Source organism: Galeopterus variegatus, unplaced genomic scaffold, assembly GCF_000696425.1.
Source record: "Galeopterus variegatus unplaced genomic scaffold, G_variegatus-3.0.2 Scaffold6618, whole genome shotgun sequence".
NCBI lineage: Eukaryota > Metazoa > Chordata > Mammalia > Dermoptera > Cynocephalidae > Galeopterus > Galeopterus variegatus.
The window spans coordinates 75,904-94,759 of NW_007732729.1; the positions used below are offsets into that span (position 1 = coordinate 75,904).

Genomic DNA, 18,856 nt, shown 5'->3' on the forward strand with positions numbered 1-18,856 from the left:
AGGAAGTGTCCTATGCGTCTATGTTTATCAGTCATATTATCCTGTAGTTTTTGTTTAGATGTTTTAAATATCTTTTGATCCTTACTTCCCCTTTTATTTCTTTTCTTCAATATTTTAATATTTGGATATTTGAGGTGGCATGATTTAGCTTCTTGCTCTTTCTCACTGGCATTTTTGTTTTAACAGCAGGTTTTGCTCTTTCTTTTGTATCTGTGATATTGACATTCATTATTCAGATTCCAGATGAAGGACTTCCTTGAGAATTTCTTTCAGGGCTGGTCAGGTGGTGGTGAACTCCCACAATTTTTGTTTGTCTGGGAAATACACTATTTCTCTCTCATTTCCGAAGGAGAGCGTTGCTTGGTGAAGAATTCTTGGCTGGCAATTTTTTTCTTTTAGTGTTTTGAATATATCCTTCCACTTTCTTCTGGCCTGTAGGGTTTCAGTTGAAAAGTCTGCTGTTAGTCTAATAGGGGTTCCATTATAGGTGACTTGATACTATCCTCTTGCTGCTTGTAGAATTCTCTCTTTGTCTATGAGCTTTGCAAATTTGACTATAATGTGTCTTGGAGAGGATCTTTTTAGAATGAATCTCTTTGGGGACCTTTGAGCTTCCTGGATCTGAAGGTCTGCATCTCTCTCTACCCCTGCGAAGTTTTCTGTTAATTATTTCCTTGAATAGGAAGGTTTTCAATACTTTTTCCTTTCTCCTCCCCTTCTGGAATACCCACAATTCAGGTGTTGGAGCACTTGAAGTTGTCTGCTATCTCTTTTAGATTTTCCTCATTATTTTTAATTCTTTTTTCCTTTTTTTTTTTTTTTTTTGTCTTCCTGGGTTATTTCAAAAGATCATCTTCGAGACCTGAAATTCTTTCTTCTGCTTGCTCTAGCCTTCTGCTTAAGCTCTCTGTTGTGTTTTTTTATTTCACTAAGTGAAGTTTTTCTAAGAGTTCTGTTACATTCTTTTTTAAGGTATTAAATTCTTTGTAAATTTCCTCCTTCATATTCTGGATATTTTTTCTTGTTTCCTTGTGTTCTCTAATTGAGTCTTCTTTTATTTCTTCAAGCTTTCTTAAGATCATTTCTTGGAATTCTTTTTCAGACATTTCAAGGATTCCCTGTTCTATGAGGTCTGGAATTTGGGCATTACTGTATTCCTTTGGTAGTGTCATATCTTCTTGTTTGTTTGTAGTTCTAGTATTTTTTCATTGATGTTTGGTCATCTGGTAAAGGACTTGCTTTTTCTGTTACTCTGGGGTTGGCTATGAGGATAAAGACTTCCTCCTTTATCTGCAGGCTCTACTGGTGACTATTATATCAATGTAGTCAAATGAGTGGCAGGTTACCTGTGGAGTAGCCCTGGCTGCTACTGTGGTGGTGAACTGTCCTTGTGATGATAGAAGGTGTGGCGGCATCTATATTATACCACCTTGGCTTCTGTTCTAGCTTTCCATGACTTTAGAATGAGTCCCTGGTGCTCTGCAGGTCTCAGCTGATCTAGGTGCCTGCTGGGCTGTGTGCACTTCCCTCCAGGCCTTAGACTGGACCAAGTGCCACAAGGGTCTGGTCTCATCTCACCCCGGTGGCTCCTGGGGTGTGTGCATTTCCCTTTTCTCCATGGCCTCTTAGATTGGACCAAGAGCCACAAGGGTCTGCTCTCAGCTCACCTTGGTGGTGCTGTGTTATGTGTGTTTCCCTTCCCCATGGGGTCTTAAACTGTGCCCCAGAGCTACAAAGGTCTCCTGGCCTGTAGCTTTCTTTTATTGTATTGTCTTTGGCTGGCTTCATCAGGGTGATGCTGGCCTCATATAATGAGTTTGGAAGCGTTCCCTCCTTTTCGATTTTTTAGTAGAGTTTGAGAAGTATTGATATTAGTGCTCTTTTAAATGTTTGGTATAATTCATCTGGTCCTGGGATTTTCTTTGATGAAAGTGGTTTAATTACTACCTCAATCTTCTTACTCATTATTGGTCTGTTCAGATTTGCAATTTCATTTTGTTTCAGTCTTATTAGATTACATGTTTCTAAGGATTTTCCATACTTTTCTGGGTTGTCAAATTTGCTGGCATATAATTGTTTATAGTAGTATGTTATGATTAGTTATATTTCTTTGGCATCAGTTGAATAGTTCCTCTTTTTAAATTTTTAAATTTTTTATTATATATACATGCAGAGTACAACGTTGATTTTCAGTAATTGTGTAGAACGTGTGGTGGTTAGATCAGTATAGGTAGCTTATTCGTCATTACAATGGGCAGTCATTCTTTGTGTCTGATGACCAATTCCTCATTAGCCCCCATCCGTCTCCCCCTCCCCTCCTTTTTTTACCTCTAGTTTTCTAAAAGTTCAATGTATTACTGTGATTGTTGTTTCTTTCTTTCTCTCTCTCTCTCTTTACTGTTCATTTGTTTATTTATGGATTCAACACCCAGTTATGAGTGAGAACATGTGGTATTTCTCTTTCTCTACCTGACTTTATTTACTTGAGCCTTCTCTATTTTTTCTTAGTTTAGCTAAACTTTGTAAAATTTTGTTAAGCTTTTCAAGAAACTGACTCAGTTTTACTGATGTTTTTATTGTTTTTCTAGTTTCTATCTTATTTGTTTCTGCTATGATCTATGTCATTTCCTTCCTCCTGCTGACTTTGGGCTTAGTTTGTTCTTTTTCTAGTTCCTTGAGGTATAACAATGGGCTTTTTATTTGAAATCTTTCTTTTTTTTTTTGATGTAGGCATTATTTGCTGTAAACATCTCTCTTAGAACTGCTTTTGCTGCATCCCGTAAGTTTTGGTATGTTGTGTTTCCATTTTTGTTGGTCTTAAGGTATTTTTAATTTCCCTTTTAATTTCTTCTTTGACCCAATATTTGTTCAGGAGCATATTGTTTAATTTCCATGTATTTGTTAAATGTTTATGATTCTTCCTGTTTTTTTTTTTTTTTTTTTTTTTTAAAGATGACCGGTAAGGGGATCTCAACCCTTGGCTTGGTATTGTCAGCACCACGCTCAGCCAGTGAGCAAACCGGCCATCCCTATATAGGATCCAAACCCGTGGCCTTGGTGTTATCAGCACCGCACTCTACCGAGTGAGCCACGAGCTGGCCCAGATTCTTCCTGTTTTTGATTTTTAGTTTGATACCATTGTAGTTTATAAAGATACTTGATATAATTTTAGTCTCCTTAAATCTGATAAAACTTGTTTTAGGCCTAACATGATCTATCCTAAAGAATGTTCCATGTGTTGTTAAGAAAATTGTGCCTTCATTTCTGTAGTGTGAAATGTTCTGTACTTGTCTGTTAGGTCCTTTTGATCTAAAGTGTAGTTCAGGTCCAATGTTTTATTATTGATTTTCTGACTGAATGATCTGTCTGATGTTGAAAGTGGGGTGTTAAAATTCTCAATTTAATTATGTTGCAGTCTGTGTCTCCCTTCAGATCTCTTAGTGTTTGCTTTATATATTTAAGTGCTTCAATGTTGGGTGTGTATATACTTACAATTACTATGTCCTCTTGATGAATTGACTCCTATCACTATACAGTAACCTGTTCTGTATCTTTTTATAACTTTTATTTTCAAAGTCTGTTTTCAAAGTATAGCTACCCCTGTTTTCTTTTTGTTTTCATTTGCATAGAATATATTTTTTCATCCCTTCACTTTTAGTCTATGAGTGTCCTGTAAGGTGAAGCTTCATGTAGTTAGGTCTTGTTTTCTTTTTAATACATTTAGACACTCTATGCCTTTAATTGGAAAATTTAATCCATCTATATTTAAAGTAACTATTGATAGGTAGGGACTTACTAGTGTCATTTTAAAATTATTTTCTGCTTGTTTTGTTAATCCGTTGTTGTTGTTGGTTCTCTTGCTTTCTTCCTTTGCAGTTTGATGGCTTTTCGTATTCATGTGCTTTGGAGATTTTCTTTTTGTCTTTTGTTTATCTGTTCTCTCTTTTCCTTTCTTTCTTGCTTCCTTTTTAATTTGATGGCTTTCTGTAGCAGTTTTCTTTTTTTGTGTGTGTATCTGTTATAGGCTTTTTTTTTTTTGTCTTTTTCCATGTCCGGCAACGGATCGCAACCCTCAGTGTTGCCCCCGCCGCGGACTGGGACCGGCAACGGGATCGCAACCCCCGGTGTTGCTCCCGCGCCTCGCTCAGCCAGTGAGCAGGAACCGGTCTGTATGTGGGATCCGAACCCTCGGGCGGGAGCGCCGCCGCGCTTCCCAAGCGGCGCACTTATCCAGTGCGCCACCAGGCTGGCCCCTGTTATAGGCTTTTGTATTGTGGTTACACTAAACCTTATATAAAACATCATGTACAGGCGATTTTACATTGATACGAAGTTAATTCTGATCACATAAACAAACTCTTCACTTTGACTCCCTCTCCTTCTACATTTTGTATTTTTGAAGTCACACTTTACAGATTTTTATAATTTGTGTTTCTTAACAAGTTATTGAAGCTTTAGTTATTTTTAGTAGTTTTGCCTTTTAACCCTTACATTAGAGATATAATTGACTTACCTACCACCATTACAATATTACAGTGTTTTGGATTTGACAATGCACTTACTTTTACTGTGAGTTTTGTACTTTCACATGTTTTTATGATGCTAAGTAACATCCTCTCTGTGTAGTGTGAAGAAATTGTTTTAGAATTTCTTGTAAGGCAGATCCAGTGGTGATAAACTCACTCAGCTTTTGTTTGAGAAAGTTTTTTTCACTTTTGCTCTTTTAATAGATGAAATTGTTGAATATAGTATTCTTGGGTGGCAGTTTATTTTTTTCAGGATTTTGCATATGTGATTCTACTTCCTTCTTGCCTACAAGTTTTCTACTGAGAAATTCTCTAATAGTCTTATGAAGCTTCCTTTATATGTAACAATTTGCCTTTCCCTTGCTGCTTTTAACACTCTCTCTTTGTCTTTAGTATTTGATAAATTTATTATAACTCACCTTGGTATGGGTCTCCTTGTATTCATCTTATTTGGCCTTTTTGGGGGGGACTTCCTGGATCTGGGTTTCTATTTCCTTCCCCATGCTTGGGAAGTTTTCTGCCATTATTTCTTTGCATATGTTTTCTGTCTCGTTTCCCCTCTTTCTTCTCACATACCAATAAATCTTTTAAGCTATCTTTATCTTTTTTTTATTCTTTTCTCTTTTTGCTTTTCAGACTAGATGATTTCCATGACTCATCTTTGAGTTTAGTAATCCTTTCTCTCCTTGAGCTAGAGTTCCATTGAATTTCTTTATTGAATTTTTTTTTTCATGGCTGGCCAGTGTGGGTATCTGAACCCTTGACTTTGGTGTTATAACACTGCTATCTAACCAACTGAGATGACTAACAAGCCCTCTTTATTGAATTTTTTATTTCAGTTATAGTATAGTATTGTTCAGATTTATGGCTTCTGTTTTGCACTTTTTTGTACTTTCTATCATTTTCTTAAAATTCTTAGTTTGTTTTTGCATTGTATTTTCACCTTAGTAAGCATCTTTATGACCATTATTTTGACTTCCCTGTCAGGTAAAGTACATATCTTTATTTTACTCAAGTTGGTCTTGGAGATTGTTCTTATTTGTTTGTTTGGAATGTATTTTGCTCTTTCTACATTTTATTTGACTCTCTGACTTGGTTTCTGTGCATCAGATAAGACAAGTACCACTCCCAGTTTCCTCAAACTGTCCTTGTGCAAAAAAAAGGTTTTCACCAATCTGTTTAGTCATAGATTTCAAGATGCTTCTCAAATCTTTGTGTTTGTCCAGACTGTTGTTTGCTTTAGGTGGCCCCCTGGATGTTACAATGTCCCATGTCCTGTCAGTACCCCAAGACCAAAAAGATAGGAACCAGACCATCTAGATGTAACCAGAAGGGTTGTGGTGTTAGCTGTGTGTTTCTGTTCCTTCTTTCTTCACTGTAAAGCTGAGTGGGGGTAGGTTTTTATTTCCCACTCTCCCCACTGAGCTGGGTAAAGGATCTGTGGCAAATGCCTGTACTCACATTTAAGCTATACCCTCTCCTTCTTTCTTCACTGTAAAGCTGAGTGGGGGTAGGTTTTTATTTCCCACTCTCTCCACTGAGCTGGGTAAAGGATCTGTGGCAAATGCCTGTACTCACATTTAAGCTATACCCTCTGATACTAGGAAGATAGTTGCTAGGAGTGAGTCAGTTGTGCACTACCTATTTGTTTCCTGAGGGATGCTCAGAAATGCAAACCCTAACAACTCTCATGGCTAGTTAGTTAAAGAAACTGTCCTGTGAATGAGAGCTATAGGAGTTGTAGTGGTAAGTAAATGGTCAAGCTTCTTCCAGGAAGAATGGGTAGGCCTGGGTTATCACTGGGGCAAGCTGGAAGAAAGGCTTATGACGTGCCAAGCTCTGCCTTTGGCTGGTGGAGGTTATGGTTGTTTGCCCTGTTAGCTATCTGATACAAATTTGTTAGATTTCAGGCCATCAAGTAGCCACTGATATTGTGTAGCATAAGGCCCTTCAAAAGAGAAAATGGAGCTGCATGTTCCCACCCCTTTTCTGCACTGCTCCAAGGTGGTGTAGCCCTTGGAGTTTTTCCATGCCTGTTTAAAACTACCTTTCTGTCCTGTGATCTAGAGAGACTCACATACGGCTAGTTCCTTCTTCTCCCAGAGCCTAGAGGTTTAGGATAGAATCCTTCAGGATGTAGCTGCAGAAGTTTGGGTACTTGGTGCATGGCATAAACCTCTTCCAAGAGGAAACAGGGAGCTGTGTTTTTCAAACCCTTCCTGTGCACTGCTGCTGAGGTATCAAACCTCTGGGAGTGCTTATGTGCACATATAAAGCTGCCACTTTTTTCTGTGGTCTGAATAGACTCACATATACTTTGCCTCCTCTGCTCCCAGAGCTAGGAGTAATTTGGGCAAAATCTTTAAAAGTTGAAGCAATAAATGTGAAGACAAACTCTTTCCAAGGAGAGATGAACAGATCTGGAGTTATTGCCGAGGCAAGTTGTGGGAGCAGTCTTGAGAAGTCTAGCACTTGTTGGGCGTGCCAATGGGGCCCATATTTGTCTGCCCTTTTAACTCCTCGATGCAAGTTAGAAGCCAGACTGCCAAGTAGCTGCTGGCAGAGGGCATCATAAACCCCTTCTGGGGAGGAACAGGGAGCTTCGTTTTTAAGCCCCTTCTCTGCACTGCTTCTGGAGGAGGAAGCCCCTGGAAGTGCATTAAGCCATCACTTTTTCTTGTGGTCTAAAGAGACTCGCAAGTGTCTAATCTCCTCTGCTCACAGAGATAGTGAATTAAGAGAACCTTAGAGTTAGGGTGCTGTATTTGAAATCCAAACCCTCCTTTCCACTAGAGAGGCTGGGCGTTTGGGGGTTCCTTTCCTCACTGTATTTCACAGTACCTAGTGTGAAATCCCAGCTGGAGTGTGCCTCAGTTTTTACTACTCAATGGACACAGATGTCCTCTCAGTTGCCCTGTGGGTAGGAGTCTCTTAACTCATCTCTGACTTTCTCTTAGAGGGAATTGATCCATGAATAGATGTTCATCACCCCTTACCTAGCTATTTATTTTTCTCTCTGGCCCCATACAACTAAAGAATTCTAGGTCTTGTCAGTGCTCCAAGACAGGTAATTGAATTATCAGTTTTTCAGCCTTTTCTCCAAAAAGCTGGAGTGATAGATGCATGGTTCACTTTTTATCTTCCCTACCGAGGGAGAAGTTGCAAGATATGTCGACCTTTTTCTGCTTTGGCATGTGTCCTCTGGAGCAGCAGCACACTGCCTACCTCTTGTTTGTTCTCAGTGGCTCCAGGCTTCTGGCGTGTGCTCTGTCCTATCAGCACTCAGAGACAGTTGACACACAATCCAGTCCCTTGGCAGCCCTTCTGAAATGTCAGATGTTAGACACAAGCTGTACTCTTCTCTTTTCTCCCCAGTGAGGAGCTGAGAGCTGGACTTTTCTCTCAATTGTGTGACTCTGTGCTGGAGAAAGGTAGTATGGGATGCCATGAATTTTCCTCCTGGTTTTGATGTAGCTGGTTTTGTGCTCACCTTGGTTGCAGGACCCTCTCAACCGGTTTCTGAATTTCCCACAAAGAGAACTGATTGCTGTATTGTTGTTGAAGTGTCCCTGTGGGAGGAGGGAAGGTTTGGGCTTCCCAGTCTACCATCTTCCTGATGTTACTTACCTCTTTCATTCTTGATTTCAATAATTTTCTCTCTCTTTTTTTATATTGACTATTCTTAGTTTTTTCCCAATTTTATTAATATTTTCAAATCACCAGTTTTAGCATTAAATTTTCTTCATTTCCTTTTTTATTTTTGGCTTTCTTACATTTTACTATACTTAAGCTTTGCTATTTTTCTTTTTCTATTTTACTTTGCTAGTTTTCTCTTTTTCACTGACTTTCTTATTTCTAACGACTTTGATTTTAATTTCACTCCTCTCATTGTTAGGTGAAAATTAAAGACATTTTAAACCATCATATTTTAAAAATGTATAACTTTAAAGCTCCATTTTTTTCTAAGTACTGCTTTAGCTGTGTCAAACAAAAATAAGTGTGTATAATACATTAGAAGATATTTTGAATGGAACTGAACTTGAATATAATTTCATTCCATGTGAAATATTTTCACATTTTCTTTGTGATTTGTCCTTTGACCCATTGATTATTTAGCAGTTTGTTCTTTAAGTTGCAAATATTTGTCTTTTTTTAGACAACTTATTCTTACTAGCTTCTAATTTAATTTTGTTGGCAGAGAATACTGTACAAAATTTAAATATTTTAAAATGTAATCTTTTATTGCACAACACATTTTCTATCTTGGCAATGGTTTCATTTTCATGTAAAAATATGTGCAAATTCTAGTTGTAGGATTAGGTTAAAGTACGTCATAGTGTTCTTCAAATTTACCTATGTCTTTTCAAATTTTATTGTCTATATTTTTAGCAAGTCACAGAAAGAATGCTGTCAATATTGCTAACTATGATTGTGAGGGTTTTAATCCAACTCCAATACATTTGATCATGAATATTCCTACAAAAGACCCTGATATCAGTTTTTATTCTTTTAAAACATCCTAAATGTTAAAAATAATTAAACTACGTTTTATATAAGTTATATAAGATTGCTTAAAGAAGTAACAAGTGAAAAAACTATGAGAATTAAACCAAAGGTGGTAATATTAAACTGGTATAGAGGCTGAAAAGTATAATCTATGGACACATAGAACATTATTATAGGATTATTTTAATTCTCAACTGGTATAGAGGCTGAAAAGTATAATCTATGGACACATAGAACATTATTATAGGATTATTTATGATACATAGTCATTAAATTTTCTACTTATTAAAAATTATCCTTTTAATATTTTTAAATTATGATGTTTTAATCAAGAAGTTTAATTTTGATATTTTTTAGAAGTACAAATGCAATCCTGCCCACCTCCACCTCAGATTCCCAATGCTCAAGATATGACAACCACAGTGAATTATCAAAGTGGGGAAAAAGTATCTGTTCTTTGCCAAGAAAATTATCTAATTCAGGAATCAGAAGAAATGGTGTGCAGAAATGGAAGCTGGCAGTCAATACCACGTTGTGTTGGTCAGTAGTGTATAACTTTCTTTGTAACATTCTTTCAAATGAGGTTAATACTCCCCTGTGCTTTGTGTAAATGACAAAAGAAAAAGACCTTTTTCTATATCTGGTACACTTCATCCTGAAATTGCAAATTATGAGTTAGGCACACATATTAATCACCATTTTTTCATTTCAGTGAACCAAATGTAGACAATGACTTTGGATATTATGTAAACACCAGATAAAATATCTGTTAAGCATATTTTACTCCTTATGATGAATAGGACACAAATGTAGGGGGATATTGAGCAAGAAGAGAGTGATACACATATTATGGGGACATATATCCTTGCAAGTGTTAAACTTTTTGTTTTTAAATAATATTTTTTTCAAATTATACTTATTTTAGTATTTGATTGTGTTTTTCAATTTAAACATTTTGTTTGTGCTTGACCCTTTGGTTTCTGTTTTTCATATAGAAAAAATTCCATGTTCTGAACCACCTCATATAGAACATGGAAGCATTAACTTATTTAAACATTCAGAAGAAAAGAAAGAAACAGCTGAACCTGAGCCTTATCCCCATGGCAGTAAATTAAGCTATATTTGTGAAAATGGTTTCACGATATCCAAAAAAAATGAGATAACATGCAACATGGGAAAATGGAGCTCTCCACCGCAGTGTGTAGGTGAGGACAGTAGGAAAACTCGAAATCTATTTACAGTACAATTCATTAAAAATAATCTACTCTTATCAAAGTCGGGGACAGAATAATTTAGGTCACTATATATGCATAATCATTTATATATTTTTACCATTAAAATAATGTTTGCATAAGTGAATTAATCTTATTTTTGAAAACAATTTGTTCATATATTTTAGAACCACTTTTTATTCTGGCATTTCTTTTTCTAAAATTTATGATGTGTAATGAGATTGATATAAATTGTAGAAGGTTTATGCCATCAAGTTTTAAAATATTTTCATGTTGTTATCATACTGATCCTTCTGTTTTCTTACAATATATGGTATTTTTAAAATAGCTATTAATCCTCAATATGTTTCTGTTTATCACTAATGATTGGTTAAAAAAGGCATTGACTATCTCTTTCTTAAATGTATCGACATTTTTAGTTTCAAGTTGTTGCTTAGTTTGTGACAGTTAGACAGATGGACAGACAGCAGAATGGTGGTTTTAGAAAGCATCTGTGCCCTTCTCTGTGATGTCATAATAGTTCCTGTGTTATGATTTATTTTCAAATGAAACTACTAAATATGAAAACTGGTACACAAAATTAAATTTCTGATTGAAACATGTATTTATTATTATCATTTTTTTAGGACTTCCTTGTGAAGAGCCACCTTCAATTCTTTATGGTGTTGTATCTGACAAGATGCACAAATACCAATATGGAGCAGAAATTACATACAACTGTATGGAAGGTTTTGGAATTGATGGACCTGCATTTGTAAAATGTGTAGGAGCAAAATGGACTGACCCACCCAAATGCATAAGTACAGTGTATTTCATTTCATTATGTGCATGATAAATACCTTTAATTCAAAGTAAGCAGTAATTCTCAAATTTCACAAGGTACCTTTTCCAGATTCTTGCAGAAAATGGTAGCTCTTGTAATAAAAGTGTTTGATGTCATGAGCCAAATTACTTCATTTTCACATTATCTTAGGTGAACTTTCAACATCTTCTGTGAAGCTTTCTCAGACTTCTGATCTCTGTTCCTGGAACACAGCTGGTCCCTGTTCATCAGTATTATTCAATCTGCTATCAGCTATTTCCCTATAAACATCTAATTTTTAAAATTCTTGAAATAATTACTATAGGTAAATTACATGTAAGGGAAGCAAAAATTAGATCATCAGTATTATTCAATCTGCTATCAGCTATTTCCCTATAAACATCTATTTTTTAAAATTCTTGAAATAATTACTATAGGTAAATTACATGTAAGGGAAGCAAAAATTAGAAATACATAATAATATAGGTGGGAAGTACGGGCAAAAGCAACTTGAATGCAAAAAGTGTAATCTTGGGCCGAGCCCGTGGCGCACTCGGGAGGGTGCGGAGCTGGGAGCGCAGTAGCGCTCCCGCCGCGGGTTCGGATCCTATATAGGGATGACTGGTGCGGTCACAGCGCTCACTGGCTGAGCACGGTACAGCCGGTCACAAAAAGGACAAAAAAAAAAAAAAAAAAAAAAAAAAAAACACTATTAATAGCTGCCCGTCTCTCTTCAGGCTTTTGATACCATTCACATCTTATACTTAGGATGAATCTAGAACAATTCAGTGTAATTAAGTCAAAACTTACAACATAGTTTGGGAGGTTATAAGACAAATACTGAATATTCATTGTTTCTATATGTAGCTAACTACTATTTTGGAACGACATTATTGTATATTATGTACTTTTAAAGATCTACTAAACAAATACATATTATTTTCCTTTCAGAAACGGATTGTTATAATTTGCCCAAATTTGATAACGCCATACTCATAGGTCAGGAGAAGACACAATATAGGTCAGGAGAACAAGTGACTTATAAATGCTCAACATATTATCAATTGGATGGATCGAATATTGTAACGTGTGTTAATGGCAAATGGATAGGAAAACCAACATGCAAAGGTACTTTGATGAACTTAAAAATTTTTTTTATTAAAGTGTCAGGCAATAAAATATAGAATTGTCTCTAGCATCATTAAAAAATGGACATAGATTAGTTTTTTAGGTGGAGACAAAGTAGGTTTATGCCTAAAAATAAAAGGATGGAATTGAGTATACAGTGGTTAATCTTACAGCCCAGTGATTCTCAAAATACAGTCACTGGACCAGCAGCATCAGCATCTTCTGAGAAATTGTTAGAAATGCAAATAAAAACTTATGAGTTCACTTTAGAGATATTGAATCAATAACTCTAGGGCTGGGACCCAGAAACTGTTTTACCCACTCCTCCTGGGGATTCTATGAACACTTCAGTTTAGGAACCATTGCTATAACCTATTATTACTGTGCATATACCTGTTCAGCCTAGTATCCTTAGACATTTGCAAATTGGTTAGTAAAGAATTATTTTTATAATTATTGTCTTATTTTTCAGTTATTTTCACACATTTGAAGTTGGGATCCTTTGACTGATTATCTTATTCTTTTAACTATGGTGTTCTTCAAAGTATATCCTCAATTCTTGACTTATTATTTAAGGAAAGGCCTCTTTGGGCTTATTTTTAAGGGGCTAAGATTACACTTAATATTCAGGATAATTGCAAACCAAAATCTGATGGCACATAATCTCTTTATCCTGATATTTTGGCATTTTTTAAATACATGTAGAATTTGTGAAACTTGTAACATTTATTCTCAGATAAACTAAAAAAGAAATGTCAAAAAAATCCTTTCATTTTTAGTGGCCTTCAAAAGGAAAAAGAAATTTCTGTCAGTGTTTTGTGAAGGACAGGGAAGGGATTCAAGGATATGGAGCTTAAATCTTCCAAAAATATTATTTTATCTTTTTTCCTCAATATTATATGCAAATCTATTAAAATCAACAAGGTCTTTCATGATAGGTTATCTGTTTATTTTCAGTTCCCCTTGAAATATATTTGCATTTCTATTTGTTGATTTGCTACTCAAAATGAACACTAGGTGAAGACACTTTTCTTTCTATTCAGATGTTTCGTGTGATGATCCACCCATAGTGGAAAATGCTAATATAATATCTAGCCTGATGACGAGGTATCCATCTGAAGAGAGAGTACGCTATGTATGTAAGAAACCTTTTGATATGTTTGGGGAACCGGAAATCAGGTGTCTCCATGGAAACTGGACGGAACCACCTAAATGCAAAGGTGGAGTATCATATTTCTTCCCCCAATTTTTTGAGAATATAGTGAGAATAAAATACGTTGATGTTAATAAAGTGAAGTAATTTGTATGATACACAGTTTTTCAAATGTAAATAAAATGATGATATTTAAAATCCAGTTCTTTTTGTTAACTGAACCAAGTAATATGGTATTTTTTAAAATAAATATTTCACTAGATTAAAGAAACAGTTGGAACAGATTCCTTATCTTAAGCATTAAGATAATTACTTATTTCTTGAGGAAATAATGTATATGAGATACATTATGTACATTTGACAGCCCTAAGAGATATCCACTTTGAGATAATGGAATAAGCAGTTGAAGAATGATTACAGAAGGTGATATAAGTTTGGACACCTTCAGTATATAGATTATAGTTAAAGGCCAGTGGCTGGCTGAGCTCATCTGGGGAATTAGTGTATTTAAAAAACATAGTCTGAGCACTGGGTCACAGCGCACTACGATATTTAGAATTCAGGAATAAAAGACAACAAAGAAGGCATTTTATTATCCACTTGCAAATTAAAAAATTAATTTTTGCCTGCTATTTTTGTCTATTCTTTACCTTGAATCTACCTGTGCTTCTATGTTGAAGTAAGTTTAATAGACGACACACAGCTAGGTCGTGTTTACGTGCATCCTGCCGTTCTTGGTCTTTAAGTGATATACTCAGACCACTTACATTTAAAGTAATTATTGATATATGAAGGGCTTATGTCTATCACTTTGTGTTTGTTTCCTCTGTTTTTCAGTTCACTTTCCCCTTTCCTCATGACAAGCACTTTTAAAGATTTTTTTATTTTGATTCGTCTTTACTGTTTTCAAGTGTGTCTCTCTGTATAATTTCCCCCCCCTTTTTAAGGTTGCTGCTCAAGGTATTGCAATATATACAAGGGCACTTCAAAAAGTTCATGGAAAATAGAATTGAAGGACAATGTGAGTCTTTCCATGAACCTTTTGAAGTGCACGCGTGTGTGTGACTTATCCCTCTCTACTGGTATTAACATTTTGCCCTTCAGTGGAAAGATGGAAACCTTACTTCCATTTAGATCCATTACCTTCCCTTCATATTAAATACAAATACTTTCGGTATTTCCTGTAAATAACAGTCAGCACCATATCAAATGATAGAATTTTTCTACAAACATCAAACATAATTGAACAATCTCATGAGGAAAAAAATAGTCTATTATATTTACCTCTCTTTTTATCAGTTACATTGTTCTTTTCTCTCTCCTGAAGTCTCAATATCCTGTTTATCTTTTCATTTTTATTTGGAAAATTCCTTTACTTATTCTTCAAGGGTATGTCTGCTGGAGACAAATTCTCTTGGTTTTTCTTTTCTCTGAGAATGCATTTATCTGACCTATTATTCCTAAAGGATAGTGTCATTAGACACAGAATTGGGGATTAACAATTCTTTTATTCCACACTTGAAAAATGTGCCATTACCTTGTGGCCTCCATGGTCATAGATGAGAAACCCACTGTCATTTGAATTCCTGCTCACCTATAAATAATGCATTGTTGCTTTGTGCTGCTTCAGCCCCCATGGATTTGTCACCCCACTTCCCGTGGGAGAGAGAGATGAAAAGGATTACTCAAAGCCCATCTCTACTGAGCAGTGAGAAGCACCGAAGTGGTTAACTTCCCACCTGCTCACCTATAAATAATGCATTGTTGCTTTGTGCTGCTTCAGCCCCCATGGATTTGTCACCCCACTTCCCGTGGGTGACAGAGATGCAAAGGATTACTCAAAGCCCATCTCTACTGAGCAGTGAGAAGCACCGAAGTGGTTAACTTCCCTTGGAAATGCTCAAGTGAGGCATCCCTTCCTTGGGAAATTAACCCTGAATTGAGGTTCTCTTCCTGCATTTATTTTCCAGACCAGGAAGTTACAGGAAGAGACATAGGTGGGGTTATAGTTTAACAGTATAGGCTGGTAACTTTCAGTGAAACAAGTCAGATGACGTTCCAGTAGACAATGAAATGATCTTATAGCAATTTCTCAGTATCTTTACATAACAATCAGTAACTAGTCTGTCCTTGAGCCAGCAACCTTGCTGTGCCACAAATCTTTATCTTACACCAGAGACTTATAGCCTGAAGAAAATTTCCAGTCCTCCGCAAGGTCAATATTTGAAACTGCAAGACTTTGGAGAACCAGGCCCTGTGGAGTACATATGCTTTAAAGTATATTCCACAATGCATAGTTTCTATCTAACTGCTTTCAAAATATTTTTCTTTTCCTTTGCCTTTGAGCAGTTTTATTATGATGTGTATTGGCTTGAATCTTTTTGGGCTTATCCTCTTTGGAGTCCACTCAGCATCTTGAACATGTAGTCTATGTCTTATGTCAAATTTAGAATATTTATAGTCATTATTTCTCTGAATTTTTAAAAACCCAATTCCATTTTTCCTCTCTTTCCCCTTACTATGTCTCTCTTTGTTTTCTTCTAAAGGTCTCTGAAGCTCAGTTCATTTTTTGGTTTTCAGTCAATTTTCAGACTTGGCAGTTGTATTGTTTTATATTCAAGTACATAGATTTATTTTTCTGCCATCTTTAATCTATTATTAAGCCTATTCAGTGAGGTGGGTTTTTTTTCAAATTTCTTTTATATTTTTCAGATCTATAATTCCTACTGAGTTTTTAAAACTGTTGTCAATTTCAACATCTGTGTCATCTCAGTGTTGTCTTTTGTTGATTGTCTTTTCTCTTTTGAGGTTTTCTAGTACCTAATATGTTGAATGATATTTAATTTTATTCTGGATATATAGAGTATTATATTTTTAGACTCTGGCTTTTATCTAAATCTCTTGTTTAGCAAGTTTCATTACTGCCATGCTAGGTGAAAGTCCTGGTTTCCTACCTGGCCTCTGGTGACACCACAGGAAAGGGAAGAGGTGTCATGAGCTCACCATGAGAATGGTTGTCTAGGTTTCTCATTTTCCTTCTGTTTGTCAGGAAGTGCAGAGGGTGATTCTGGTGACACCACAGGAAAGGGAAGAGGTGTCATGAGCTCAACATGAGAATGGTTGTCTAGGTTTCTCATTTTCCTTCTGTTTGTCAGGAAGTGCAGAGGGTGATCATTGGTTTCGTAGGATGTTTTTCTAGTTTATGTCAAATATTGTTAAATAAAAAAAGTTTTGGTCTTGCTAGACTACTCCTTTGCTGGACCTTTGACTAAAGAGACTAGGCTCTTCTTGGGATTTTCCTTTTCTGACTGAACATAATATCATTTCTGAGTTGCAGTCTCCTCCAGTGCCCCATCCAGGCTACATAGGAGGAGAGACTGTTCTTTCATTCCTTGAGTCCTGAAGTCCCCAACCGGGTCAAATTCTCTATATCTTTTAAAATCCACTTATGTCGGTTTTTTAAAAATATTATGTCCAGGATCTTTAGTTGTACTTAGCAGAAGGCATATATAGAATTTTTTTCCCCTCATCTTGTCCATATCAGAAAGCAAATTCCTTTTTACCCCCAAATTACCTTTGTATTCTTTGAAAATTTTTTAAAAAGTTGATGTTTCTTTTGAAATGAAAATCAGAAAAATGACTAGAGACACAATAAACACCATAGTATTTTGTGTGTAAGAACAAAAAAAACCTTTGTTTTAGATATATATCTGTTCAGCATTTATTCATTAAGGAAGATTTTTTTTAGATACTGGAACACTGCAAAGCAGACGTATTTTTTAATGCTTTACATTTGTTTTCAATGAGGTGAAAGGGAGAGCTTGAAAATGTAGCTTTCAGTTTCTATGATTAACATTTATTTAAAGAATTATTTCTGTCACCAGAATTCACAAAAGTCTTTATATTAAAATACCGCTGGATTTATATTTGCTTTGTTTTAATCTGTATTTTGATTTGGTCCCTCTATAAATCAAATGATATTTTTCAGAGTCCAAAGGAAAATGTGGGGCCCCACCAGCTATTGACAATGGAGACATCACTTCATTCCCATTAATAGTATATGCTTCAGGATCATCAGTTCAGTATCAATGCCAGTCCTTGTACCAACTTGAGGGTAACAAGACAATAACATGTAGAAATGGACAGTGGTCTGAACCACCAATATGCTTACGTAAGTACTTAAATATTCTCATGGATTCTGAAAAAATAAATGTTATGGGTATATTTTGCTGTTTAAATTAGAATTTTCACAGATTAAAGAACAACCATTATGCTGAATGCTCATATACCAAATATTAATATATAAAATAAAATTTAGAAAATTATTTTTTCATTTTTACATCATTTATTGTTTTACCCTTAACCTCTATGACATTTTTTACACAGTTTGTTTGCAAAACGTTTTGAAAAGAACTTTCAAATTATTATATGGCATTCTACTTCAGAACCTGAAAATGTATGAGGAAAGTTTGTATACTAATCAATGTTCTATGATAATTTTTTTCTACTTTCAGATGCATGTGTAATATCAGAAGAAATCATGGAAAAATACAACATTACATTAAGGTGGCTATCTAAAAAAAAGCTTTATTCCAAAACTGGGGAGTATGTTGAATTTACATGTAAAAGTGGATATTATAAAGTATCATCTCATCCATTTCGAACAATGTGTCAAGATGGGAAACTTGAATATCCTCGTTGTGAAAAAAGTAAGGGTTACTATGGTTAAAATGTGCATCTCTATTCAAAATTTTTATTATTAATTCAGTTGAGTTCTCAATTTTATTTTGCGAGTATTGCTTAACTTTATTCATAAATAAGATTTTGTTTTGTCTCTGAGATTCTTTGTTTCACAATAAATGAAAATGATGTTGTTGTCGTCCTTTTCAATATTACATTATTAACAAACATATAAAAGCCAAACTGTTATAATTTATGTTAATAGTAAGATATATGTTACCACTACTTATCAATAAATAAATATACCTAAAAAGATGAAATGAATGAACCTCTAGAATATGTCAATCTAGCACACTCAGCAATGCAAACAAATCATAAAGAGGAATTAAAACTTAATTGGGGGCGGGCCGGCCCGGTGGCGCACTGGATAAGTGTGCCGCTTGGGAAGCGTGGCGGCGCTCCCGCCCGAGGGTTCGGATCCCACATACAGACCGGTTCCCGCTCACTGGCTGAGCGAGGCGCGGGTGCAACACCGAGAGTTGCAATCCCGTTGCCGGTCCCCGGTCCGGTACGGGGGCAACACTGAGGGTTGCGATCCGTTGCCGGACACGGAAAAAGACAAAAAACAAAAAAAAAAAAAAAAAAACTTAATTGGGGGCTGGCCCAGTGGCGCACTGGAGAGTGCACCGCTTGGGAGCACGGCAGCCCTCCCGCCGAGGGTTCGGATCCCATGTGGAGACCGGTTCCCGCTCACTGGCTGAGCGAGGCGCGGGTGCAACACCGAGAGTTGCAATCCCGTTGCCGGTCCCCGGTCCGGTACGGGGGCAAC

At 36.0% G+C, this 18,856-nt stretch overlaps 1 protein-coding gene across 1 annotated transcript in view; it reads left to right on the forward strand.

Moving 5' to 3' along the window:
- CFH (complement factor H) overlaps positions 1-18,347 on the forward strand; it is an 82,241-nt gene extending 63,894 nt beyond the window's left edge. Inside the window, exons 14-19 of the mRNA XM_008591088.1 lie at positions 9,390-9,572; positions 10,891-11,064; positions 12,018-12,194; positions 13,238-13,414; positions 17,336-17,518; positions 17,862-18,347. Of these exons, the coding sequence (XP_008589310.1) occupies positions 9,390-9,572; positions 10,891-11,064; positions 12,018-12,194; positions 13,238-13,414; positions 17,336-17,518; positions 17,862-18,076 (1,109 nt within the window). The 3' untranslated portion in view covers positions 18,077-18,347. The remainder of the gene's footprint in view (positions 1-9,389; positions 9,573-10,890; positions 11,065-12,017; positions 12,195-13,237; positions 13,415-17,335; positions 17,519-17,861) is intronic.
- Positions 18,348-18,856: the final 509 nt, after the last annotated feature.